The sequence below is a fragment of the Eptesicus fuscus genome, chromosome 6 (assembly GCF_027574615.1).
Source record: "Eptesicus fuscus isolate TK198812 chromosome 6, DD_ASM_mEF_20220401, whole genome shotgun sequence".
Lineage (NCBI taxonomy): Eukaryota > Metazoa > Chordata > Mammalia > Chiroptera > Vespertilionidae > Eptesicus > Eptesicus fuscus.
In genome coordinates, this window is record NC_072478.1 from 20,513,525 (window position 1) to 20,538,714 (window position 25,190).

The following is a 25,190-nucleotide window of genomic DNA, read 5'->3' on the forward strand; positions in this document are numbered from 1 at the left end:
GAAACCTCTGTCCTTATCAGGAACTGGGAAGGTCTGCCTGGAGCTGGTGCGGGACAACTAGGTTAAGTTATATGCGTGAAATATTTTGGAAAAAATAGAAGATAATTTGGTTCCTCTCAGAGGCCGGACAGCCCTCCGAGAGGGTCTGGAGCTGAAGGGCCAGGAGGCCTGAGGCCCGAGGCTTGTGGAATGGCTTCTGGTAACTAGGCCCACACTAACCCTACCACGGCCACCGAAATGTGAGGAAGGCCCAGACCCAGACCGCCACGCGGGACGAAGTGAACCCTGCGGCCACTGCCACCCCTCACATCGGAGCGCGCTCTGCTTCTTTCCCGCGCACTGCGAGGCCCAGTCGCGCGCATGCGCGACGCCAGCTTTTGGCGCTCACGCCCCGCCTCTTGCCGGTACCACAAGTGGCACCACCCACCGCCCCGCAACGCGCACGCGCGCTTACGCACTGACTTTCGGGAGTTGTAGTTTCAATGCGGCGGGCCCCGCAAGTCCAGTGGCCGCGCTTCGGTGCCGCGGTGCCCAAGGGACGAGGCGGAAGTAGGGTGGCCACCCCGGGGACCGAGGACCCTGGGTTCGGCGGTCGCGGGGCGCCGGCGAGGGGCGCAGGGCTCTGGAAGGGCGCGTGCGCGGCCATAGGCCCCGGGGGAGGAGGCAGGGCAAGGCCAGGCGTGGGGGCCGTGGCCTGGCCATCTATCCTGGAAGATGCACAAGAGGAAGGGAACCCCGGGACCCCCGGGCCGAGGCGCCGCCGCTGCCCGCCAGGTAAGTCTGTACCCCGCGGCCCCACCTAAGGAACCCTCCCCACTCCTCAGGGAACCTGATCTCCACCCCACAGGTGAGTCCCGGTCCCCGCCCCCCAAGTGAGGTTCGACCCCCAAAGTGCGGCCTACTGGACCTGGCTCCCCAGCTAATGGCGCCCCGCCCGAGGCTCAGGGCCACCTGTTGCCACACAGCTCCAGTAGGGAGGGGAAGGCCTCGACTTGGGAGAAGGACAGGTACTGCTCCCCTGACCTGAGCAGCTTTGAACCCTCCCATCAGCCAGGCCAGGTCAGACTCTTTTATCCCCATTATAAAGATGAGGACACTGAGGCCCAGAAAGGTAAAGACACCTGGCCAAGGTCATGGGGATTAACAGGTTGGTCAGAGCTAAGTGCAAATCCAGAACTGCTGCCATGAGCCCACAGGACTGTGGCTGGGTCCCTTCGCCTGCTCTCCCATCTCCCCTGTCCCCAGCACCTGGAGGGTTTGATTTTTCTCAGCTTTGATGGGAGGAGCCCAGGCCATTGCTTAGTACCCAGGTGTTGGAGTCTGGCTAACCTGAAGTTCCCTCCTAACCCTTGCACATTGGATACTTGGCCTCACAGCTCTCAGCCTCAGTTTCCTTATCTGTAAAATGGAGGCCCTAAGAGCCCCTATGTCGTAGGACAGGTGTGAGAATTCATTGGAATCATTTATGGTAAGTGCTAGAACATAGCACTCGGTAAATATTATTGTCATTGTTAATAGTATTAGAAGGATCCATACATAATTGCCAATATTGGGTCATTTTTGATCCACAGAAAGGGCAATTTTATATAGTTCATCCTAATATTATCATGTCATGATGGGTCATTAACCAGGCTAGGAAAGGATAGGAAAATGGTCTTTTACATAGCTAAGACCCCACTTTCAAAGTCATGTTACTGTCAGGGCTTCTATTTACTTTTTTTTTTTTAATCCTCACCTGAGGATATTTTTCCATTGATTTTTAGAGAGAGTGGAAGAGAGAGGAAAAGACAGAGAGAAACATCGATTGGTTGCCTCCTGCACGAGCCCCGACCAGGGCCTGAATAGGGAGAAACCTGCAACCGAGGTACGTGCCCTTGATCGAACCCAGGACCTTTCAGTCCGCAGGCCGATGCTCTAGCCACCGAGCCAAACCGGCTAGGGCAGGGCTTCCTGCATGGCCCCCTCTGCTGAGGATGCTAGAAGGAAAAGCCCAGGTGTGCAGAGTGGCCGTGCTTTGGGCAGGGTGTGGGGCCTGCTTTCCCTACTGCTTTCTGCAAGCAGCGAATCATGGGTGTGGACTCAGAGCAGGGAGCGGGATCTCTCCACTTGCCCTTTGCCCCATGTTGATATATGCCAGGGGCCCTGGCCATCTGACACCTGTTGCATTCTGGGCCTGTTCCAGATTTCTGACACTCCCCAGGGAAATGGCTTTTGCCACAAGGCCTGGGTTCTCCTGAGGGGACCCTGGGTAATCATGGCTAGGTGTGGTGCATCCCAAGGTCTGACTGGACTCTTTTCTGTTCCCGCAGCTGGGTCTGCTGGTTGATCTCTCCCCGGATGGCCTGATGATCCCTGAGGATGGAGTTAACAATGAGGAACTGGAGGCTGAGTTCTTGGCTTTGGTTGGGGGCCAGCCTCAAACCCTGGAGAAGCTCAGAGGCAAAGGTGAGACTCTCAGTCCATCCCTGGAACATTTCCTGAGCTCCACTGTGGGCCAGGCTCAGAGCTGGGTGCTGGGAAGACGGGGGAAAGGAGATAGAGAAGGTCCCTGCCCTCCTGAAACCACAGTCTGGGTTAAAGGTTAAGCTGTCAACTCTGTACCCAGAGTGAGGGTTCATTCCCAGCTCAGCCACTTTCTGGCTGTGACTTAAAGAATCCCAGCACCTGTGTGGGCCTCAGTTTCCCCATGTATAAATGGGAATAAACCACACTTACAGGAATTAATCGTCAGGTGTTCTTAAAGCACTTCACACAGGACCTGGTGAGTTGTCCAACCTACTGTCCTGTGATCGGGGCGGCGATGGGGGAAGCACAGAGTATGGGAAGACACCTATGAGCTGGGAGGGGATTCTTGGAGGAGGCACACATAATGGGGAGGGCCACATGAAGAGGTGGGGAGCACTTCTGGGAGGGGTCACAGCATGTGCAAATGCCCTGGGGGGGATGGCACTGGGCAGAGGATTCTAAAGTGGTCAAGTGGGGCTGGAGCCCAGACAGCAGACGTAGCCTTTACACTTTTTAGCTAATACAGTTGATCCTCATTATCACAGATTCTGTAATTGTGAATTCACCTACTGGCTAAAAGTTATTTGTAACCCCAAATCAATACATGCGGCTCTTTTGCCGTTATTCTTGGACGTGCACAGAGCCACAAAAAGTTTGAGTCACCCAACTTGCCCAGTGTCCCACAGTGAGAAAGTTCCAGAGCCAGAGTTTGAACTCAGGCTTCATAAGGAAGGGATAAGGCCGGTGAGGTCTCTGGGAAGCGGGATTGTGCCTGCTGGATCTAGGGCAGTGGGTGCCATGGAAGTGCCAGGAGGGAGACATGCTGCCCCATTGCCTGCTACCCTATTCTCCGGGGCTGTGGGTGACCGGGATGGGAGACTGGGGACTCTTGAAGGATCCCGGTCCACCTGGCGCCTCCCCCTGCTGCCAGGTCCCCTGCCCATGGAGGCCATTGAGAAGATGGCCAGCTTGTGCATGAGAGACCCGGATGAGGATGAGGAGGAGGTGACAGACGAGGAGGATGTGGAGGCTGATGATGACCTGCTGGTGAGTGTCCAGAGTGGGGCAGGAGGGTTCCTCCCATTGTTGCCCCATCCGTTGGGCACACATGCAGGCCTCTGGCCTTGTGTCCCTGCAGGCGGAGCTTAATGAGGTCCTTGGGGAGGAGCAGAAGACTTTGGAGTCCCACCCTCCTGTGGCCCAGGTAGATCTCTGACAACCCTGTTCCCTATAGCCCGGGGTTCAAGGCTTTCCCTTGTGACCTCTTAGCCATGTGACTTCAGGCAGATGACGGGACACCTCTGAGCCCCAGTTCTCTATACTAGGAAAGGGTATGATAATTTCTGTCCCTCCGAGGTGGGGGCAACTGGCCCAGGGGTGACATGGCTGGTGTGCAGTAGGCCCTCCACCAAGAACACCTTCAGGGTGGGCCACGTTGGGTCACCACCCACCCACACCATGCCCCCGGCCCCTCCCACAGCCAAAAGCCACAGCCCCCAGCCCAGGGTTGGAGGCCACCTTGCAGGAGAGGCTGGCCCTCTACCAGGCAGCGATTGAAAGTGCTAGGCAAGCCGGAGACAGTGCCAAGATGCGGCGCTATGAGCGGGGACTTAAGGTGAGTGGGCAGACAGGAGGGTGCTGGGACCCCACCACTGCCCCTGCACGCAGCTCTGTGCTCTTCCAAAACCCACATTGACACCTTCTTCCAGACACTGGAAAACCTGCTGGCCTCCGTCCGGAAGGGCAGTGCCATTGACGAAGAGGACATCCCACCTCCCGTTGCTGTGGGGAAGGGCCCAACAGCCACATCTAGCCACCACACTCCTGCACCCACCCTGCCAGGCTCTGTGAACCTGCCGGCCCCAGAACCCAGGGTCACAGTAGAGGGTCCTCCTTCCACTGCCCCAGCCTCGTCACTGGGCTTGGCTAAGCCCCAGCTGCCCCCAGGTAGGCTGGGAGCAGGGATGTTGACATGGGCTGTCGGAGGATGTATTCAGTGGTTGACCCCTCTATGAGGGTTTAGGCCCTGTACTGATTGTTAGATATTATAAACATTCTTCCTTTCCAAGGTCTGCATGCCTCTGCAGTTCATGAATACCTTTTTTTGTGTGTGTGGTGGTAGTAAAATATATATAACGTACCATGTGCCATTTTAACCATATTTCAGTGTGTGTAATTGAGTAGCATTACACAACCATCACCTCTATTTTCCAAACCGAAACTCTGTCCCCATTAAACCCTAACTCCCCATCTCCATCTCCCTCCCCCAGCTCCTAGTGACCTCTATTCTGCTTTCTGTCTATGAATTTTCCTCTTCTAGATATTTCATATAAGTAGAACCATACACTATTTGTCCTTTGCTGTCTGGTTTCTTTCACTCAGGATAACAATGCAGCTTGTCTCAGAACTTGATTCTTTTTTGGGGCTGAATAACATTCCCACATACAGAGTTTTAAGTGAATAATTCTCAAGCACTCAGCTTGTCTGTCTTTTCTACTGAAACTCAACCTCCCCCTCTGGGGTCGCCCTCCTCCCACTATATGGAAGAAGTACGCAACCTCTCCCTTCTAGAATCTGTTCCAGGGGCAAACGCTCCCAGACAGGAACCAATCCGATGGTATAAAAGGATGGTCTGGGTTGAGAATGTGAACACGGGGTCTTTAATTCCTTTAGCGGCCAGGCTGGTCTCTAAGCCATTGTTTTTGGTGAAGGAGGACTATTGGAAATTGTCACCTGAAATTCTTGGTTGAAATGATCCCAAAATTTTCATGATGGGGTTTTTGGCATATAGGTTGGCAGGGGTTCGGAGAATAGTGGTGTGATGTGGCAATAACAAGACTCTGTCTCTTCCCATCTATTTTTTGGTGTGAAGCAGGTTTCTCTACACTTTAAAAAAGGAGAAAATAAAGTAGGAAAGGAATGAATGGGAATCAGGAGCTAAATGTTAGGAGGTGGACCCAGCCTTTACTGTGTCAGCAAGAGGTGCCTTGCCAATAAAATTTTACCCTTGGTTTGTAAAGGTATTTATCAGAAAGCTAGAGGTATTTATACTATCCTCAATTACGTGCTAAATATAATTGTAACAGTAATTCAACCCCAGGAGAAAATTTTTTAATGCTGAGAGAGACTTGCGATAATAAATCAATCCAATATCAAGGTGGGTCAACCTGTCCACACCTTCTCAGGCGAGTGCCCTCAAACTTAAAGCCCTGGGCCCAGCTGTCAGTATGCAGAAGTACAATGCAGGCTGTTTCCCAGGTGCTTCTAGGGTTTGTGGTCACTGGGTGGTGTATCTGTTGTGCTTTGTTTTTTGTTGTTGTTTGTTTTTTAAATATATTTTTATTTCAGAGAGGAAAGAGAGAGAGAGAGAGAAATATTAATGATAAGAGAGAATCATCGATCAGCTGCCTCCTGCATGCCCCACATGGGATCCAGCCTGCATCCTGGGCATGTACCCCAACCAGAATTGAATTGTGACCTCCTCCTGCTTCATAGGTCGACGCTCAACCACTGAGCCACACCAGCTGGGCTTGTGCTTTGTTTTTTTATACCAACAACTTACCTATTACTTTCTTTTTTTTTTTTTTCCCAATTTTTTTTATTAAGGTATTATATGTGTACATATTTTACCATTGCCACCCCCCACCCCACTCCCATATATGCCCTCACCCCCCAGAGTTTTGCATCCATTGGTTATGCTTATATGCATGCATACAAGTCCTTTGATTGATCTCATATCTCCCCCACCTCTCCCTAACTTTCCCCCTGTAATTTGACAGTCTGTTTGATGCTTTACTGTCTCTGTATCTATCTTTTTGTTCAAGTGTATAATGTTCTTTATTACCCATAAATGAGTGAGATCATGTGGTATTTTTCTTTCATTGACTGACTTATTTCACTTAACATAATGTTCTCCAATTCCATCCAGGTTGCTGCAAATGATGAGAATTCCTTCTTTTTTATGGCAGCATAGTATTCCATTGTGTAGATGTACCACAGTTTTCTGATCCAGTCATCTGCTGACGGGCACCTAGGCAGTTTCCAAATCTTAGCTATGGTGAATTGTGCTGCTATGAACATAGGGGTGCATATATCCTTTCTGATTGGTGTTTCTAGTTTCTTCGGATATATTCCCAGGAGTGGGATTACTGGGTCAAATGGGAGTTCCATTTTCAGTTTTTTGAGGAAGCTCCATACTGTTCTCCACAGTGGCTGCACCAGTCTGCATTCCCACCAGCAGTGCATGAGGGTTCCTTTTTCTCCGCATCCTCGCCAACACTTGTCGTTTGTTGATTTGTTGATGATAGCCATTCTGACAGGTGTGAGATGGTACCGCATTTACCTATTACTTTCAATTTAGAGATACTTCCTCTGAAAACATATTGAGCCTATTATTTGAAACTAACTAAATTGCTGTTTAAAAAGCAGTTTAATCCTCTGTTTCCCAGCTTTACCAACACACCACACAAATGTATTTTGGTTACAAATGTATGATAGGGAGGTCAAAAAAGGCTTTCAAGTCCCCACATAGATAATGTTAGGATTAAATTCTGTGGGGGATGTGGATAGAAAGAAGAGAAGAAGTATAAAATTTCCAACTGCACGCCGAAACCGGTTTAGCTCAGTGGACAGAGCGTCGGTCTGCGGACTGGAAGGTCCCGGGTTTGATTCCGGTCGGGGGCATGTACATTGGTTGCGGGCACGTTCCCCGGTGGGCGGTGTACAGGAGGCGGCTGGTCGATGTCTCTCTCTCATCGATGTTTCTGGCTCTCTGTCCCTCTCCCTTCCTCTCTGTGAAAAATCAATAAAATATATTTAAAAAAAATAATAAAATAAAATAAAATTTCCAACTGCTAAAAGCGAACCCTGGTAAATGTTTTGTAAGTAAATGTTGGTATATATTCAGAAGAATTGAAAGCAGAGACAAGAAGAGATATTTGCACACCCATGTTCATAGTAGCATGATTAAAAGGTAGAAGCAACCCAAGTGTCTATTGATGGATGGATAAACTAAATAGTATATCTGTACAATGAAGTATTATGCAGCCTTAAAAAGGAAGGACAGCCCTAACCGGTTTGGCTCAGTGGATAGAGCGTCGGCCTGCGGACTGAAAGGTCCCCGGTTCGATTCCTGTCAAAGGGCATGTACCTTGGTTGCGGGCACATCCCCAGTAGGGGGTGTGCAGGAGGCAGCTGATCGATGTTTCTCTCTCATCGATGTTTCTAACTATCTCTTTCCCTTCCTCTCTGTAAAAAAATCAATAAAATATATTTTTTTAAAAAAGGAAGGACATTCTTGCCCTGGCTAGGTGGGTCGGTGATTGGAGTGTCATATCATACACCAGAAGGTGGCAGGTTCGATTCTTGGTCAGGGCACAAACCTAAGTTGCAAGTTTGATCCCTGGTTGGGGCACATATTGGAGGCAACCGATCGATGTTTCTCTCTCCTTCTCTCCCTCTCCCCTCTCCATCCCCCCTCTCCTTTTCCCTCTCCATCTCTATATATAAATCAGTAAAAAATATACCCTCGGGTGAGGATTTAAAAATAAAATAAAATAAATAAAAGGGAAAGACATTCTGACACATGCTACAATGTGGATGAACCTTTTGGATGTTATGTGAGATGAAATAAGCCAGTCATATAAGAATAAATACTGTCTGATTCTACTTATATGAGGTTCCTAGAGGAATCAAATTCAGAAACAGAATGGTGGGTGCCAGGGTTTGGGAGAGGAGGAACGGGGAGTTAGTGTTTAATGGGGACAGAATTTCAGTTTGGAAAGATGAAAGTGTTCTGTTCTGTGGATGGATGGTGGTGATGGCTGCACAACAAATGGATGTACTTAATGCCACTGAACTGTATACTTGAAAATGGTTAAGATGGTGAATTTTGCCTTATTTGTATTCTGTCATAGTTTTAAAAAATTAAAAAGTGAATATTGATGAGTTCCAAATCACCATAGTAGTTAAAATATGTTAGGCTTAAAAGAGTGGTGCGATGCTTTCCTTTTTCGAATGTAAATATTTGCAAGATACTGGGAATGACAACATTGGCCACTTTTGAAACTTAAGATGAAAAACTTTTAGATGTCATCTTAAAAATGCTTAACGGTACATAAAGTTTTCCAAAAAATTTGGGGCACAAAACAGCAATGGCTTTGGAGCCTGCCAGGCCTAAGCTGAGTCCCCACCATGCAGTCTTCAGGCTGTGTGACCTTGGGGAGACAGCATCCCCTCTCTGAGCCTTAGTTCTCACGTCTATAAAATGAGCCTAAGAACAGTTTTTGCTGTGAGAATAGAAATGGTCTGTGTGCTCTTCTCCCTGCCAGGTCCCTGCAGCACTGGCCCCCTGGCTCAGTTGCAGAATCGCCAACGTGAGTACAAGCTGGCCGCCCTTCATGCCAAGCAGAAGGGAGATACCTCCGCTGCCACCAGATACTTCCGTGTGGCCAAGGTGTGTCCAGACTGGACGACAGTGTCGTATGGAAACGGCAGGATGCTTCCAACATTACATGGCGGCAAAGAACGTGGGCTCTAGAGTCAGACATACCTAAATTCGCATTCCGGCTTGATCAATCCCTAGGTGTCGTTAGTTTACCCTTTCTGTGAAATGGTCCTAAGTGTGAGAAGAGGTTTAAGCAAGATGGGACAGAGGAAGGGGCAGAACTGGGAGTCCTCTGTCACTTGGCCGGGCATGGGGGCTCCCCATAGGGACCTGGCTCCAGCTCCAGCCTCTCCTGACCCCCTTCCTTCTCACAGAGCTTTGATGCTGTCTTGGAGGCCCTGAGCCGCGGGGAGCCTGTGGATTTGTCCCGCTTGCCCCCTCCACCTGGTAAGGACCCCACCTGCCCACCTTCCTGGACTATTGGAGGCTTCCACTGACTTCCTGATATTGCCGCCCCTTTTGGTCAGGCTCGGAGACCCGCTCAGGCCACACCAGCCTGGGGGTAGGGGCGGCCACAAGCAAGCCCCTCATTGCACTGGGCTTCTCTGCCCCCAGACCAGCTGCCCCAAGACCCACCATCACCGCCACTGCAACCTCCGACTCCCACCACGGTGCCGTCCACACCAGGTAGGCTCCTGGGACGTTGGGCGGGCAGGCGGGCCAGGGCAAGACAGTCCCCTTCCTCCCTTTCCAACACTCTTAACCCCGCCCCCACCCTCGTTGGGCCCAGAGGTTCCCCCACCCCCACGGACTCTCCTGGAAGCACTGGAACAGCGGATGGAGCGATACCACGTGGCCGCAGCCCAGGCTAAGACCAAAGGGGACCAGCGGAAGGCTCGCATGCATGAGCGCATTGTCAAGGTGCATGGGGGCTGAGTGGGTGGGTGGGCAGCACCTGGAGACCGTGCCCAGGGAGTCCTAATACCTGTGTCCCCCACAGCAATACCAAGATGCCATTCGAGCCCACAAGGCTGGCCGAGCTGTGGATGTTGCTGAGCTGCCAGTGCCCCCAGGTAGGCCCTGCCCCTCCCTCCAGCCTCTGAGCCTTTGCAGGTGCTAATCCTTCTGACTGTACAGACTCAGGAAGTTGATTGCTACACATTCAGGAATTCGGCAAGCTTGTTAGGCAATTGATAGCTTAAAGTCAGTATAGTTGGAGTGTTTACACCTTGGAACTTGGCCAACACTAAAAATCAGGGGGTTTTATTTGAAGAGCCCGTTGGCTAGCCCACTGCTGTCTGATCTTTCCTTTTCTTTGTTTGACTCACTCCTCCCTAGTCATCAGCTCCTCGGCTTTACAGATACCTACTCAGCCTCCCATTAACCGCCCCAGTGAGTTGGAGGCCTCCTTTGGGTTCTCAGAGCTGCCTGAGCATCCCTTCTGAGAGCAATGATCTCTCTGCACTTTGGTCCCCCAGGAGTCCCCCCAGGCCCAGGACCAACACTTGCACCCAGCACAGCAGCTCATAGTGCTTGCTTGTTGGAGTCTGGTCAAGGTTCAGGGTCAGGCGAGAGGAGCCAAGAGATAAGAGGGAGGTTGACACGGGCTGGTGTCTATACCAAACCACCAGCAGCTCCTTCCTGCATTTAAAGTGGATTCAGAGACCCAAGGCTCCTTTGGATCAGGTGGAACCCACCTCTCCACCATCATGGCACAGGTTTCTCTCTCCTGACCGGGCCCTGACTGGCCGCCCAGGCTTTCTCCCTATCCAGGGCCTAGAGGCCTCCGAGTCCACCCAGCCGAGCCTGGTGGGGGTCCTAGAGACTGCTATGAAGTTGGCCAACCAGGAAGAAGGCCCAGAAGACGAAGAGGATGAGGAGCCTAAGAAGGTATCAGGGGCTGGGTTCTTGGGGTGAGGCAGGGAGTGACAGCAAAGTAAATCCTGACAGTCCCAATCTTGAGCCAGAAAGAACTGGCCTCGTTTCTTGGCCCTGCCACTTCCTGGTCATGTGGCCATGGGCAAGTCATTTTGTTCTCTGAGCCTCAGTCTCCTCATCTATAAAGTGGGCATAGTCCTAGTCCCTACCTTCCAAAGCTGTTGCAAAGATTCAAGGAGAACAGGACTGTATGTTGTATTTAGTGCTGAGGAAACAGAAATTAAGCTGGTCACTGTTGTCAGTGTCAGGCCCTGACTACTTGGGGAGTGGCCTCATCATAGGTGCTGGAAAAGCTCTGACTTTCTCTCTGTCCTCAGCAGCCCAACAGCCCTGCGGCCCCCACAGCCCAGCCCAAGGCGCCAGCCTCAAAGGCACCCCAACCAGGATCCACCTCAGCAGCTAAAGCAGCCTCCAAAGGCACATCCAACAGAGGTAGGTGCCCCCTCCCCACCCTGACTGCCTGTCACCTGGCCATAGGCTGGGCAACACCTGCAGATGCCCCTGTGCCCACAGCCCAGCAGCAGTTGGCCTTCCTGGAGGGCCGAAAAAAGCAGCTTTTGCAGGCTGCATTGCGAGCCAAGCAGAAGAACGACGTGGAGGGCGCCAAGATGCACTTGCGCCAGGCCAAGGGGCTGGAGCCCATGCTGGAGGCCTCACGCAACGGGCTGCCTGTGGATATCACCAAGGTGAAACCTCTGGGCCAGCTAGACCTTCCCAGGTGCTCGTCTGTTGGGCTATGGCCAATTAGCAGCCATGTGACTTGGAATATATTAGTCAGGATGCAGGTTAAGCTGCTGTAACAAATAGGCTCTTCCTAAGAGACTGGTTAAACAAGACGGGTGTTTATGTTTCTTGCATGTAACACTCAGGGTGCTCTGGGCTCTGAAAGATAAAGCCCTTTAGAGCCCAAGTTCTTTCCATTTTGTTTTTCTGCTGCACCTGAGGAGGTTGTCCTTGTGCACGTGGTCCAAGTAGACCACTAATCTGTCTGCATCCCGTTCATGGGAAGTCATGAGGGAGAAAAATTGCAGGCCAAGCAGTTTCCTCTAAGGAAGTGGCATGGAATTGTCATCACTACTGCTCACCTCCCATTGCCCAGAACTGAGTCAGATGGCTGCACCTAGCTGCAAGGGAAGCTGAGACATGTCTCTTGCGGGGCGGCCATGTACCCAGTCAGAACTCCATTATTAGGGAAGAGGGTATGGATCAGATTTGGGGGAAGTAGTTAATAGATTCTGCCACTTTGGTCAGGACTATCCACCTCTCTCTAAGCATCACTTTTCTCTTTGGGGAAGAAAGCAGGGGCAGGGGCCAAAGCAGTGGTCAGGGAAGGCCTCTCCAAAAAGGGATCAGGGCGGGCCTGCTCATTGCAGACCAGCAGGCCCCTCTCCATGAGCGATGTCTTTCCCAGGTGCCACCCGCCCCCGTCAACAAGGATGACTTCACCCTGGTCCAGCGGCCTGGCCCTGGTCTGTCTCAGGATTCTATCCGGCGCTACGGTGAACTCACCAAGCTCATAAGGCAGCAGCATGAGGTGAGGGGGCCCCTGGCCTAGGTCAGCAGGGTTCCCCCCAGGTCATGGCCCCTCAACCTTCCCTTCACTGTCTTCTGCCTCACCAGATGTGTCTGAACCATTCTAACCAGTTCACTCACCTGGGCAACATTGCTGAAACCAGCAAGTAAGTGCCCCCATGCCCACCTCTGCCTGATGTGTGCACCCCCAGCCTGCCTCTGGGACCAGGGACCTGAGCAGAGCCCTCTTATGGCAGATTTGAGAAACTAGCAGAGGACTGTAAGCGGAGCATGGAGACTCTGAAGCAGGCCTTCGCCCGGGGTCTCCCCACGCCCTCTGCCCGCTTTGAGCAGAGAACCTTCAGCGTCATCAAGTAAGGCCCCAATGGCCCCTGGCCCAGATGCCCCCTTGAGGAGGGGTTTGCCCTCCCCAGAAGCTGGTGGAGGACTTGCCTCTGGAGGAGAGTTTGGGTGGGTGGTGGGAGCATAGCACACTCAAGGGCCCTGAGGCAGGCATGAGGTGTGAGTGAAGTAATGGCAAGTGAGGGGGTGTTAACAGCGACACCCCTTGGAAACAGTGCAGAGGTGTGCCCTGTCCAGGGGCCCGTGGGATGGCGGTTGTTGGTCCTGCTTCAGTAAAGTGTTCCCACACCCTGGATAGTTGGGGTAATTGCTCCCACTTATAGAAGTTAGGTGCAGCCTCTGGGGTCACCTAGGATAACCACCTAGGAAAATCCACACCATTTACCCTGGCTTTCCCACGTCTGCTTGGCCTGGCTCCTTGTCACTTCCTTCCTATCTGTTGTCCCCAGTTTGCTCGCCTCCTGCCACACAGACCTCTTTTTGGTCCCTCAGACACACCAAGCATGTTCCCACTCAGGGCCTTCACCCCAGCGATGTGCCCTGCCCCGACTCTGTTCCCCATGTAGCATCTCTATGCAGCCCCTTCTTAACGTTCAGCATCACCTATGATGTCACCTGAGAGGCCCTCCCTGACCACCCTATCTAAAGCAGCCCCTCCTGAGCACACTTCAGTTTTTCCCCTATTTTAATTCTTTGCAGAGTTGCTTTATTTCTTTATTCATTGGGCATTTTTCCACTCAGTCAGCTCAGGTTCCATGAGCACAGAGATGGGTCTCTCTCATTTACTTCTGTATCCCCAGCATCAAGACCAGCGTGATCAAGAACACAGGCTGGCACATAGTAGGGCCTCCAGAAATATTATTAAATGAAGGGAAGGTCCCCAAGCCATGAGGTCACTGGCTGATACTTAGTAGGTACTCAAGTAATGTCAAATGAAGAGAAGGCCTATAGCAGTTAGGGCACTGGCTGGCACATAGTAGGTACTAAATAAATGTGTGCAAACTAAAGAAAATACCCAAAAGTTAGTCATTGGCGGAATTGGACAGAGAACTCTCGTTTGTCTAATCCTAAAACTGGAGCTCAGGAGCTGCGACACCCCTAAAGGCAGTGCCGGGATTGTTCCCTACCCCTGCTGAAGGAAAAGGTGGGGGGCAGTGAGGTTGAGGTGCCTCTGTCTCCCCACCTGCCCTCCCGGAAGGATCTTCCCAGACCTCAGCAGCAATGACATGCTCCTGTTCATCGTGAAGTGCATCAACTTGCCCACACCTCCAGGTGAGGGGGCGCCAGGCAGGGGTCAGGGCTCTGGGGACCACCTCTGCCCAGCTGTGACCTTTGTTTGCCCACAGGGCTGTCCCCTGGTGATCTGGATGTCTTCGTTCGGTTCGATTTCCCCTATCCCAATGTGGTATGTGGAGAGCCAAAGAGAGATGGGCTCAAGCCCCATCAGGATGGGAAGTGGGTTGGGCAGGGGTCCCAGGCCAGGCCCCAGGCCCTGAGCTTGCCTGCCTCTTGACTGGTCCCAGGAAGAAGCTCAGAAAGACAAGACCAGCGTGATCAAGAATACAGATTCGCCTGGTAATTCATGGGCAACAGGTGCCCCCCGCCCTCTGCAGAAATGACATGAGACCATAGCTGACCCCTCCCTCCTTCCCTGAGCAGAGTTCAAGGAGCAGTTCAAACTCTGCATCAACCGCAGCCACCGAGGCTTCCGAAGGGCGATCCAGACCAAAGGCATCAAGTTCGAAGTGGTCCATAAGGGGTGAGCTGGGGGGTCAGGCACTGCGTGGGCTCTGAGGGAGGGGAAGCTACCCCGGGCCAACCATCCTGTGTCCCCTCACATACATAGGGGCCTGTTCAAGACCGACCGGGTCCTGGGCACAGCCCAGCTGAAGCTGGATGCCTTGGAGACGGCATGTGAGGTCCGGGAGATCCTTGAGGTAAGAGGTGACATTAATTTAATGTTCCATTATGGCCATGTCACTCATTAACATTACTCAGATGCTCCCTGCCCTGAGCCTCCCAAGGGTCCTCTCTGCTGACCCAGCCCCTCCCCTGGGAGTTGAAGACCTCCTTACTCCCAGCCCCTAATACTTCCAACACCTGTTCCATTATGACCGGCTGGTGTCTCGGCCTCACCCATGAGCTCATATTTTGGAAATCACCTTGGTTCTCCCTGATCCCAGCCCTGGGACTCCAGCCACTGCCTGCTTCCCAGCAGCCTCCCCTTATGCCCACCCAGGTCCTGGATGGTCGCCGGCCCACAGGGGGACGGCTAGAAGTGATGGTCCGGATTCGAGAGCCACTGACAGCCCAGCAATTAGAGACAGTGACTGAGAGATGGCTGGTCATTGACCCCGTGCCAGCAGCTGTGCCCACAGTGAGACCCCCACCCAGCAGCAACCCCAGGGAGGGAGGCTTGGTTCAAGGGGAGCCAAGACTCACAACACTGGTTTTGTCCTTTGAAGCAGGTTGCTGGGCCTAAAGGGAAGGCCCCTCTCATGCCTGCCCCCACAAGGGAGCCAGGAAACAGGTAGGTGGCTGAGCCAGGCCATGCTGGAAAGAACCCCTCTTCCCATCTCAATCCTTCCTGGACAATATCTCATCAGGCACAAATTGGAGCATGTCCTTCCCCCTTTAAAGCCTTTCCTGGCTCCCTTTCTCCTAGAGGATCCAGTTTAAACTCCTCAGCTTGATCGTTAAGATCTTTTTGATCTGACCATTGTGAAAATATCCAGCCTTCTCTCCCCCACTTCCTCCTACTGGTTCATGGCTACGCCTAGTGTTCACCGTCCTCTTGGCGTCTATGTTACAATGCCCGGAGCACCTCTACCTCTACACTTGTTCCCTATTCCTCTGCCCAGCTCTGACTCCTTTGGGTCCCACGTTGGCTGCCATCTCCAGGAAGCCCTCTCTGACTGCCTGGCACAGGCATTGCAGTTGCCTGTGTATACAGTTGCCTGAGTGTACATCATTGCCACTAGGGTGTAGGCTGAGCAACATTGTGGTGGGCCTGGCTTGTTCCCCAGTACCCAACGTGTCAAATAAATGGAGTCAGGGATGAGGGATCCCTGTAGACCCTCATCCCTATCCCCACCCCATAGATCTGCCCGGCCCCTGCATAGCCTTAGCGTGCTGGCCTTCGACCAAGAGCGTCTGGAGCGGAAGGTGAGTGCCCACCCACTGGGCTTGGAGGGGCAGGATTGTGGGGTCTGCAGGCTCAAGCAGGGCCCTCTCAGCCCCCTTTGTACCCCACTTCCTCAGATCCTGGCCCTCAGGCAGGCACGGCGGCCAGTGCCCCCGGAGGTGGCCCAGCAGTATCAGGACATCATGCATCGCAGCCAGTGGCAGAGGGCACAGCTGGAGCAGGGGGGCCCAGGCATCCGGCGAGGTGGGGGCTCAGGGACAGGCACATGGGGGAGGGGCAGTGGCAGTGGCCCCATTCTGACCCCCTCCCACCCTCAGAATACATGGCCCAGCTGGAGCATCAGCTGCAGTTCTACACAGAGGCTGCTCGGCGCCTAGGCAACGAGGGCAGCAGGGTGAGCCGGGTGGAGTTGGAGTTCGGGTGGGGACTGGGGGACTGGGGCTGCCAGGGGCTTCCCACTGACTACCCGTTGGATCCCCAGGAAGCTGCAAAGGAGGCACTCTACAGGCGGAACCTGGTTGAGAATGAGGTGAGCAGCTCAAGTGTTGGGGTGGGGGTGGGCAGCTGTGGCCATGGCCCCCCTGACCCCTGTGGACTTCTGCAGCTGCAGCGGCTCCGCAGGTGAGGGGCCAACGGGGCTGGCCGCCCTGGAGATCCGGGAGCAGGCTCAGGCCCTGGTGCTGGGAGGAGCTGACATGGCCACGGCTTCCGACCAGACAAGCAGACAATCAGCGGACAATCGGTTCTGGATGGACTCATCCCCTGCTGGGCCCACCCAGCCTGGTCAGAGCCTCCCTGGCAGGGGCAGCAGGGATGGTGCCTACCAGCCAGCCTGTGCCCCTGGCCTGTTCCGGAGGTAGAAGAGTGGCTTGGACCAAGCCCTGAGAGCCCCTGTAAGCACTTTACTTCCTGTCCCTCCCCGGCCTTAATCCTTAAGCCCTCCCATACCCAAAGAAGCCTCTGAGAGCAGCCAGAACCTGGCTGGCTCCCCAGAGGGGTGCCCTGGCCCAGCTAGGCCCCAGGGTTGACACACAGAATAAACAGCCAGGGCCACACCCGGCTCTCCATCTTGCCTTTGTTTCTTGCCCTCAGTGGCCGCTTTGGGTCTTCCCCCCACACACCCGCCCCAGGGGTAGTAGGAGGGAAGGTGCCCGGGAGGAGGGGTGTCTGCAAAGGATGTGTTCTTGCATGTGAAGGCCCATGCATCTGTCAGGGGGGCTGTGGCTGCCTGAGGGCGCCTGCCCTACCATGCACTTAATCTTCACGTATAAACCCAGACATGCCCAGTGGCCTTGAGTATATCTGGGTTTAGAGGTGTGGTCAGGCCATACGTGGTGGTGCTTGGTGACCCATGTGGTTCTCAGGGCCTCAAAATCTAGCCCTGCCACTCACTAGCCACAGGACCTGGACCAAATTGCCTGATCCACTTAGCATCCTACAGCCTCAGTTTCCCCACTGGATATAGGGATGGTGAGAGCCCTTCCTGTCCCACAACGTGAAGGGCACCTGATTGGTGGTGAGTGCTCGAAAGAATTAGGCTTTATTGTTGCTGTCTCCATCTGTGCAGGACCTGGCCAGCAGGGTCGCCTGATGTGTGAGCTGCATGCCTCGGTCCCTCCCTCTGTGTGAGGTGCCCCAGCTTCCTAGCCAGCACTGGTCAGGTGGGCTTAGCCCAGAGGCCTGGGAGAGATGGGTTGAGGCCCCAGGTGGGCACTGTCTCCTTAGTCCACAGCCCGGCAGAACCCCTTAGGTCAGGGGCCCCCTGCCCGTGGCTGCCGTGGTGCCGTGGATGGCAGCTGGATCAGGACCTGCTCAGGGTTACCCGTCGTGTCCACCACGCACAGGTGTGGGAGGCCCAGGAAGGCCTCAGGCGCAATGCTGGTCATGTGAAGCCTGTTGGCCCTGAACCAAGAGGCAAGCATGAGGGCAGGTGCAAGGGTAGGGGGCCATAACCGTCCTGACCCCCTGGGCCTACTGAGGTCCCCACAGCCCACCATGGCCCTCCCCTGCCCATGTGGACCTGCCCAGCTGCCTGAGGGCACCTGAGGAAGAGGGCACGCAGGCTGGGTGTGCTGAGGAAGGCTTCGGGGCCCACGTGGCTGATGCGGTTGCTCTGCAGGTGCAGCTCCTCAAGGGCCTCGGGCAGGTCGGGAGGCACGAAGGACAGCTGGTTGTGGCTGAGGTCCAGCACCTGGGCAGGTGGGCAGAGACGCCCCGTGATGGCTCTAGGCCCTGGGTCAACTGCTCAGCTAAGCCCCAAACCACTCTCCTCCCAAACCCTCCTCCCCTCCATGCCCAGCCCAGTCCTGCCCCTTCTCCTGGACCCTTGTCGAGGCTGCTGAAATCCTCCCCTTGGCAGAGGTAAACGGAGTCCTTTCTGGGGCAGGCCCTGCTATAGATGCTAGGGGCTTAGACAAGTTCCCTCCTACTGTGGGAGACACTGATTCAATTAGCCATTCATGTAGATGGCACTTAATCCACATGTTCATGCCCTTCTAACGCTGTCACTTATGTTTGTTACTGATTGCTTTCTCCCTAAGCAGGGCGTTTATCCCAGGGCCAGGAATTGTGTCACTGTGGCCCTTCTAGAACAGCGCCTGACACCCACAGAGGCTTTAAACTCTGGGATCAATAGTGGTGAGGAGCTAGAGGCCACAGTGTTTACTGAGGCGGTGGAGGGGGTGTCTCAGAGGACCAGGGGGCAGGGACAGCACGGCCAAAGGCCTGGAAGCTCAATCTGTCTTATCTACCCCAGGGCTAGCCCCCCATGGGGGGCTCTTTTTGTGGTATCATCCAAGGGCCTTGTGGGGGAGGACCTGGGCAAGCAGGGGGATGGAAGGGCCATGGGGACAGTCAGTGTGGCTAACCAGCCAGCCTCTGACCTGGAGGGCCTGCAGCTCATGCCAGGTGCCGGGCTCAATGTCGCCCACTCGGAGTCGGTTATGTGCCAGGCTGAGCTCTCGCAGCTGGTCCAGGCCGGCCAGCGGCTCGGGCTCTAGGGCCCGCAACTGGTTGCGCTGTAGCCGCAGGGTGTGCAGGCCAGTGGGTAGACCAGAGGGCACCCGAGTCAGCTGGTTGCCGGCCAGGTCGAGGCTGCGTAGGGCACGCAGCCGGCGGAAGGCCCGATGGTGTACGCGGGCACTGGCCAGGTGGTTGTAGGCCAGGTTGAGCTCGGCCAGGCGTGGTGTGGCTGCCAGGTCTCGGGCACCCAGCGCAGCCACGTGGTTGTGGGGCAGCACCAGGGACCGCAGGCGGCGGGGCAGCGCCAGGGGCACACGCTCCAGCCTATTTCCATAGACGTGCAGCGTGTGCAGGCCCCGCAGAGGCCGCAGCGCCCCGGCCGGCAGCCCCGCCGCCCCGAGCTGGTTGTGCTGAAGCAGCAGGTAGCGCAGTCCCCGTGCCCCACGGAGCCGGGCTGCCTCCACCTGCTGGATGCGGTTCCGGCCCAGGTGCAGCACAGTCAGGGTGCGAGGCAGGCCGGCAGGCACCGCGGCCAGCCGATTGTGGGACAGGTCCAGGTACTCGAGGCGGTGCAGTTTGCTGGTGGGAGAGGGGACTGGCGTTGGTCTGGGTGCCCAGCCTCGGGGACCAGGTGATCTTGGGTAGAGGGCAGAAGGGCTGACGAGTGGTACTGAGAGATGTCAGCTGGAAATTCCAACTTGGGGGTGGTGAGTTGAGAGTTCTGGGTGGGAGGTAAACTTGGGGTGATCAAGGCAGGGTCTGGCCTGAGGATTAGAGGTGGGGGTGACCAGGACAGAGTTCTGAGTCCAGATCAGCATGAGGCAGCTGTGATGTTGGATAACAAGATGGGAGCACACGGTAGTTGGTAGCGAGGGTGGCTGCCGGGTGCTGGGCTGAGCTGGCGCACAGTGAGTGCTCACCAAATGAGGCCGTGGGGGTAGGAGTGATACAGAGGAGAGGACAGAGGGTGGCGGCCCCAGGCTCTGAATCCTCAGCCCCTACTCCCAGCACAAAGCTATACCCCATCCCATCTTGTCCCAAGCCCCACCTGAAGGTGGTGGCATCCAGGCCACTGTCTGTCAGCTGGTTATGTTGGAGGTAGAGCTCACGGAGGTGGGTCTGGCGGCTCAGGGCTCCTCGGGGTACCTTGGAGATGAGGTTGTTCTGGGAAGGGAGGAGAGTGAAACCTAGGGTCTGGAATAGAGGGCAGTGGAGAGCCACGGAAGGCTCTGGAGTAAGGGAGTGACAGAGGAGGAGCTGACTTTAGCAAGGCTGCTCAGAGCACTTGACTTGTGCCAGTGGTAGAGACTCAGAGAAAGATATTGCTGACAGCTGGAAATGTAAGGGGACAGAGGGGCCTTCCAGGAGAGAGGTGAAGGGGGCCGGGGACAGGGGGTGGGGGGTAAAGTGAAGGAGGGGCACCTGCAGGTGGAGCCGCTCCAGAGAGGGTGGCAGGCTGGGCGGCAGGTAGCTGAGCTGGTTGTTGGAGAGGCTAAGGGTGGTGACAGCCTCAGAGCCGTGGAAGGCATCGGGGGGCAGGCCAGCGTTGCTCAGGTGGTTGTTGTGGAGGTACACGGACCTGAGGGGAGCCAGGCTGCTTCCACCGGCCTGCCCCCAGGCTCCCCACCACTCCCACTCTGCACCCCAGCTCAGGGCTGCCTTCAGTGTGCATGAGAGTGAGTGTGTGTGTGTGTGTGTGTGTGTGTGTGTGTGTGTGTGTGTTAGTTCTCCAGACAGAGCATCCAGGGTCCTGTCCCCCCCAGACCTCCTAGGGCAGGCTCATGACCTCCCTCAGACCCCAGGGGCTACCTGAGCGCCGGCTTCTCCCCAAAGGTGAGTGGGAAGATCTCCGTCACTTGGTTGGCAGCCAGATCCGCTACTCGGAGGGAACGAGGCAGAAACTGGGGGGCCACCGAGAGCTGTGGGAGCACAGTGTGCTTGTCCTGGTGGCACCTGCCAGCCCCTGCCGTTCCCTCTCCGCACTCTGCTGTGTGGCTGGCTGGGGTGGGGTGGGGAGTTGGGTGGGGGCTCACCTTGTTGTGGGCCACGTAGAAATGCTGCAGCTGGGTGAGGGACTCAAAGGCCTCGTCAGGCAGGCCTGGGAGCGGAGTGGGTATTGAGGGGACCCCAGGCCTGGTAGGGGGTAGGGGGCAGCGGGAGTCTGTGCTCCCAGCTGCCCCAGGGCTCCTGGCCTGGGACTGGCAGAGGCTCCTCCAGGCACCCCCTCCCAGTCCACAAAAGCCACAGCCCCCCCTCCCCACCCCCATCCCCTGAGTTTCCATCCTGCTCAGCAAAGGGCAGTTCTGGGAACTGCCGCAGAGCTGCCCACAGACCCAGCATGGGGGAGGGAGAGGGCTGCTGGGGCCAAGCCAGGGAGGGCAGCCTCCTGTGTTCCCCCTCACCCTCAGAGGAGATGAGATTGTTGTGCAGGTTGAGGGTTCGAAGATCACTGAGGCGGGACAGCTCATTGTAGGGGAGCTCCTGGAGCTGGTTGTTCTGGGGAGGGGGCATTCACACCCCTGACCCGGATGACCCTGAGCCCTCAACAAAAGCCCCCAGCCCTGATTCTCAGCTTCCCATCAGCCTAAGCAAGAGAACCCAACACCCCATTACCCCCATAGTTGATCCCAAATGCCTCATCACCCCTTAACCAAAAGACATTAATCCCCAATGCCCCATCCACCCCTATAGTTGACTCCTGACATCCATCACCTTCACCCCAGACAACCCCATAACTGTCAAGATTTTGACCCCCCTGACACCCCCAAACTCTCAGCCCCTCCCACATCCAATATCTGTACTCCACCTCCAACACCAGGGCCAACTTCCATCATTGCCAATACCCACACGCCCAATGCCTCACCCCTGCATAAGGACCCCACACCCATCACTCAATTCCAGCATTTCCCATGCTTATCCCACTTCACCCCACCCTGTAATGTGCCCCCCTCACCTGCAGGGAGAGGTGCTGAGCCTCCCTGGTGATGTTGTGGGGGAACACCCACAGGTCCAGGCCATCGCAGTCCACGGTGTCAGCCCGGGGGCAGGAGCAGCGCAGGGGGCAGGCCCGGGGCAGGGGCTGCGAGCTCTCCCCCATATGGGGGAAAGCAGGGTCCTCCATGCCGGGGGTAGTTGGGGGGCCCAGCAGCAGCAGGAGCAGCAGCAGCAGGCTCAGCCGCTGGGAGTGGAGGGACAGGTCAGGGTGTAGCCAGGTTGGGCACCATGTCGCCATGGTGACAGGAGCATCCCAGAGCGGGTGCAGGGCAGGCAGGCCTCACCCTCATACCTTCCCCCACCCCACCTCACCATAGCCAGCCCAGTTCAGCTGTCTTGCCCGAACTGCCGACCAGGGCTTCCTAATGGAAACCAGGCGGTCACCTCCTGGAGCCTCTGCTGTGGCCGCCACCGCCCCCCATCTCCTGGCACAGGCCACCCTCCCTGCAGGCTGTTCCCCCGGGGCTCCAGAGAGCTGGCCTGCCCCTTTGCCTGCTCTGGGGAGGGTGGGTGGGCTGATGGATGGGGTGGTGAGAAAAGGCCAGCCTGTCCCCTTGGTTCCCCACCCCCAACCCCCAGCTCTGCTTGCGTAACCTCCGCCAGCTTGGGCCGGGCTACGGGAGCAAGGAATGTTTGGGGGAAAGCTTAGATTCACCCTGTCTGGTATTTGGGCCGACCACAGGAGTAGGGGTGGAGGCAGAGGAGTGGGGGATGCTTCAGGCCGCAGGAGTGTCCCCAAGGAACTGAGGCTGGCGGGGAGGGGTCAGGGCAGGCCTGGGCTCAGCCTGCTAAACCCAGACACCAACCTGGAGGCCCTCAGCCAGATCTGCTATCCGGGCTCCTCCTCCCCCCCTCCCTCCTGCGCACCCCCACCCCCACCCCCACCAGCTGGCCTCACTGGCAGTCACACCCCTCCTCACCCAGAATGGCCACAGTCGCCGCTGCCTGAAAGGAAATTACACGTGTGGAGGCACCAGCCTGGTGGTTAGGGATGTACACTCAGTGCCAGCCTGCCTGGGCTTGAACCTGGGCTCAGCCTCCTCTCTGGGGCTCGGTTCCCCACTCTGCAGAGCCAAGGAAAGGTGGTCTCACGTCCCAGGATGGTGTGAGGATGAAGTGAGATCATCCTAGGAAGTGGGGAGAGGGTCCCAGCACGTCGCATGCCCTCAATGCCCGAGCAGCAGCGTGTGCCACCGGGTGAGGATGCCCATGGTCGTGTGGTGGGCAGTTGGACAGACATGAGCAGAGCAAGGACAAGGGGCCAGGTGCAGAAGGTCTCCAGGGCAGAAACCTCCAGGTGCCTGGCAACGGGCAAAACTGGGAAAACAAGGACCTCCCCCGGGATAACCTTTCCTCCCCTGGCACCGCGGTGCAGACCCCTGACCTCTCATATTGCTGGTCATGGCACTTGGACCTTCCCTTGACCTGTCCTCCCCTGACATGTTGCCAGTCAGGTGGTAGACCCCCTTGGAGGAGGAACAAGGGATCAAAGAATGGCCTCGTGGCTCCCATGCGGGCCCTTGCACAACCGCCCCCTTAAGCATCAACCCCGAGGGATAACATCTAGACCTCAGCTGTGTCTCAGCCCCAGGCCCAGAGAAGCAGCAAGGCCAGGTGAGGTGACACCGTGGCTGACATCAGGACCAGCTGCGATGAGTACTGGCTCCGACCAATCAGTAGAGACCATGACCCTGAAAGGACACACCTGGAAAAGCTGATGAATATTCTATTGAGATCCTCCCCTGGGACTTCCCCTAAGCTCTCTGCCTTTAGAGAGGGGAGAAAAGCCCCCAGCCAGAGGACCCAGCTCACCTCTCTGTCCTACACTCTCCATCGCCTCCCCCCACCCCCCAGCGCCACGCCCTTTCTCTGGAACACACCTGCGCCTTTCCCCGCTCCTTACCCCAGGCACATATATCCTTGCTTTCTTTCTCCTAAGTTCCTAGGGCCCTTCTTTAACCTCTGTAACTTGTTTCCTGAGCCCATGCAGCCCAGCTGGCTCACTTCTTCCACGGCTCACTTCTACCTCTGTCACTTTCTAAATAAACTTTTGCTTGTATTTGAGTCTTGGCTCTGAATGCTTTCTTAGCCAGAACTCAACTACTGAGGTTACTGAACTGAGTCCAATTGCTGGTAACATTCTGGTGCCATTTCGCCACAAATAGTCTGGTCCCTGAGACATGCCACTTACCAGTGGGGTGACTGCAGACAAGTTATTTTCCTGCCCCAACCTCAGCTTTCCCACACAGAAAATGGGGATGACAGCAGACCCTGCCTCAAAGGCTGTCACAAGGCAAAACCAGTAACAGACAGATGTTCTAAGACTGCATCTGACCCTCCCAAGCACTCAGTGGCTGAGGCGATGGCTGCACGAAGGGCATGAAGGAGGTAGGGCTCCCCCGGAAGCAGAGCTTGAGACAAGGATTGTGTGTGTTTGTCTCGGAGAAAGAAGTGGTAGGGAAGCGGGGAGGTGACGGAAGGAAGGAAGGAAGGAAGGAAGGAAGGAAGGAAGGAAGGAAGGAAGGAAGGGAGGGAGGGAGGGAGGAGTCAATAATAAGTTATCACTGAGGTTATCAACTTGCCTGGATCTTGCCAATCTTAGCACTCAAAGTCCGGTTTCCCAGAAAACCTTTAGTCCTGGGCGAACTGGGGTGATTGGTTGCTATTGTTATCAAGCACATTCCCTCCATAGACCACTGGGGGCTCACTCCCACTGGGGAACCCTAGGAGACTGTGTAGGACACACACCTCAGAGTCATCCACCTGAGGGGCAATGGAACTGGGATATTTATTGATCCTGTACTTCCTCCCTCCATCCATCACTGATTGAGGGCTGCCCCCAAGGGGCCTGAGTTCTGCTGCACTCTGGGTAGAGCAGGCTCTAGTCCTAAAGAGATACAGGTGCCTGATGGTGAGGCCTGAGGGGCATGAAAGGCCCCAGATAGCACCTGCTATAGGAGGCTCTGGGGTCCAGCCACGGGGAGTTGGCAGTGAAGTACATCAGGTGAGTGGTAGGAAGGGAGCAAGATATAGGAGAGCCCTGGATAGTGTTGCTCAGTGGTTGGAGCACCAATAGGTCTCAGGTTCAATTCCCTGTCAAGGGCACGTACCTGGGTTTCAGGTTTGCTCCCCCCCCCCAATTAGGGCATGTGTAGGAGGCAACTGGTCAGCCAGTGTGTCTCACATCAATGTGCTTCTCTCTCTCTCTCTCTCTCTCTCTCTCTCTCTCTCTCTCTCTCTCTCTCTCCTCCCACCTCTGGTTTAACAACAAAAAAGACATGGGAGAATGGTGGAATGAGAGGGTATCTGTATTATTAAGCTCCCTCCCACAAAGAAGGAAGCTTAGACCCAAAGAGGTAGTCATTTGCCCACATTTCCGAGGACTGT

General features: G+C 55.4%; 2 protein-coding genes across 6 annotated transcripts; one reads left to right on the forward strand and one right to left on the reverse strand.

The window, feature by feature from the left end:
- The first annotated feature begins 490 nt into the window (after positions 1-490).
- On the forward strand, positions 491-16,915 carry CC2D1A (coiled-coil and C2 domain containing 1A). Of its 5 annotated transcripts, none has more exons than XM_028134547.2 (29): positions 491-774; positions 2,310-2,445; positions 3,437-3,552; positions 3,644-3,709; positions 3,986-4,120; positions 4,215-4,452; positions 8,835-8,959; positions 9,265-9,337; positions 9,506-9,577; positions 9,681-9,811; positions 9,891-9,963; positions 10,647-10,780; positions 11,146-11,260; positions 11,342-11,514; positions 12,240-12,362; positions 12,449-12,507; positions 12,598-12,714; positions 13,902-13,975; positions 14,050-14,108; positions 14,227-14,278; positions 14,363-14,462; positions 14,550-14,640; positions 14,943-15,080; positions 15,169-15,233; positions 15,805-15,868; positions 15,965-16,091; positions 16,166-16,242; positions 16,330-16,377; positions 16,453-16,915. In XM_028134547.2, the coding sequence occupies exons 1-29, from the start codon at positions 715-717 to the stop codon at positions 16,471-16,473; spliced, it is 2,862 nt and encodes a 953-aa protein (XP_027990348.2). In that variant the 5' UTR covers positions 491-714; the 3' UTR covers positions 16,474-16,915. The 5 variants fall into 5 exon arrangements, with proteins under 5 accessions (XP_027990348.2, XP_027990350.2, XP_008156133.2 ...); XM_028134549.2 differs by having other exon boundaries at positions 15,172-15,233; XM_008157911.3 differs by having other exon boundaries at positions 11,149-11,260.
- A 684-nt stretch (positions 16,916-17,599) lies between these two features.
- On the reverse strand, positions 17,600-22,041 carry PODNL1 (podocan like 1). The gene is made up of 9 exons (XM_028134578.2): positions 21,763-22,041; positions 21,212-21,305; positions 20,843-20,907; positions 20,619-20,728; positions 20,232-20,388; positions 19,858-19,973; positions 18,731-19,388; positions 17,891-18,039; positions 17,600-17,750 (listed from the first exon to the last, which is right to left on the reverse strand). The coding sequence occupies exons 1-9, from the start codon at positions 22,039-22,041 to the stop codon at positions 17,600-17,602; spliced, it is 1,779 nt and encodes a 592-aa protein (XP_027990379.2).
- Between the last annotated feature and the right edge of the window lie 3,149 nt (positions 22,042-25,190).

What these genes read in the sequence shown, in the direction of transcription:
- PODNL1 (XM_028134578.2), bottom strand. Translation starts at nt 22,041, where the DNA reads ATGGCGACATGGTGCCCAACCTGGCTACACCCTGACCTGTCCCTCCAC. An exon ending in CTGGATGCCACCACCTTCAG is followed by an intron (nt 19,389 to 19,857) that starts GTGGGGCTTGGG and finishes CTCTCCCACCAG; the next exon opens with CAAACTGCACCGCCTCGAGT. An exon ending in ATGAGCTGCAGGCCCTCCAG is followed by an intron (nt 18,040 to 18,730) that starts GTCAGAGGCTGG and finishes CCACCTGCCCAG; the next exon opens with GTGCTGGACCTCAGCCACAA.
- CC2D1A (XM_028134547.2), top strand. Translation starts at nt 715, where the DNA reads ATGCACAAGAGGAAGGGAACCCCGGGACCCCCGGGCCGAGGCGCCGCC. An exon ending in AACATTGCTGAAACCAGCAA is followed by an intron (nt 12,508 to 12,597) that starts GTAAGTGCCCCC and finishes CTCTTATGGCAG; the next exon opens with ATTTGAGAAACTAGCAGAGG. An exon ending in TAGGCAACGAGGGCAGCAGG is followed by an intron (nt 16,243 to 16,329) that starts GTGAGCCGGGTG and finishes TTGGATCCCCAG; the next exon opens with GAAGCTGCAAAGGAGGCACT.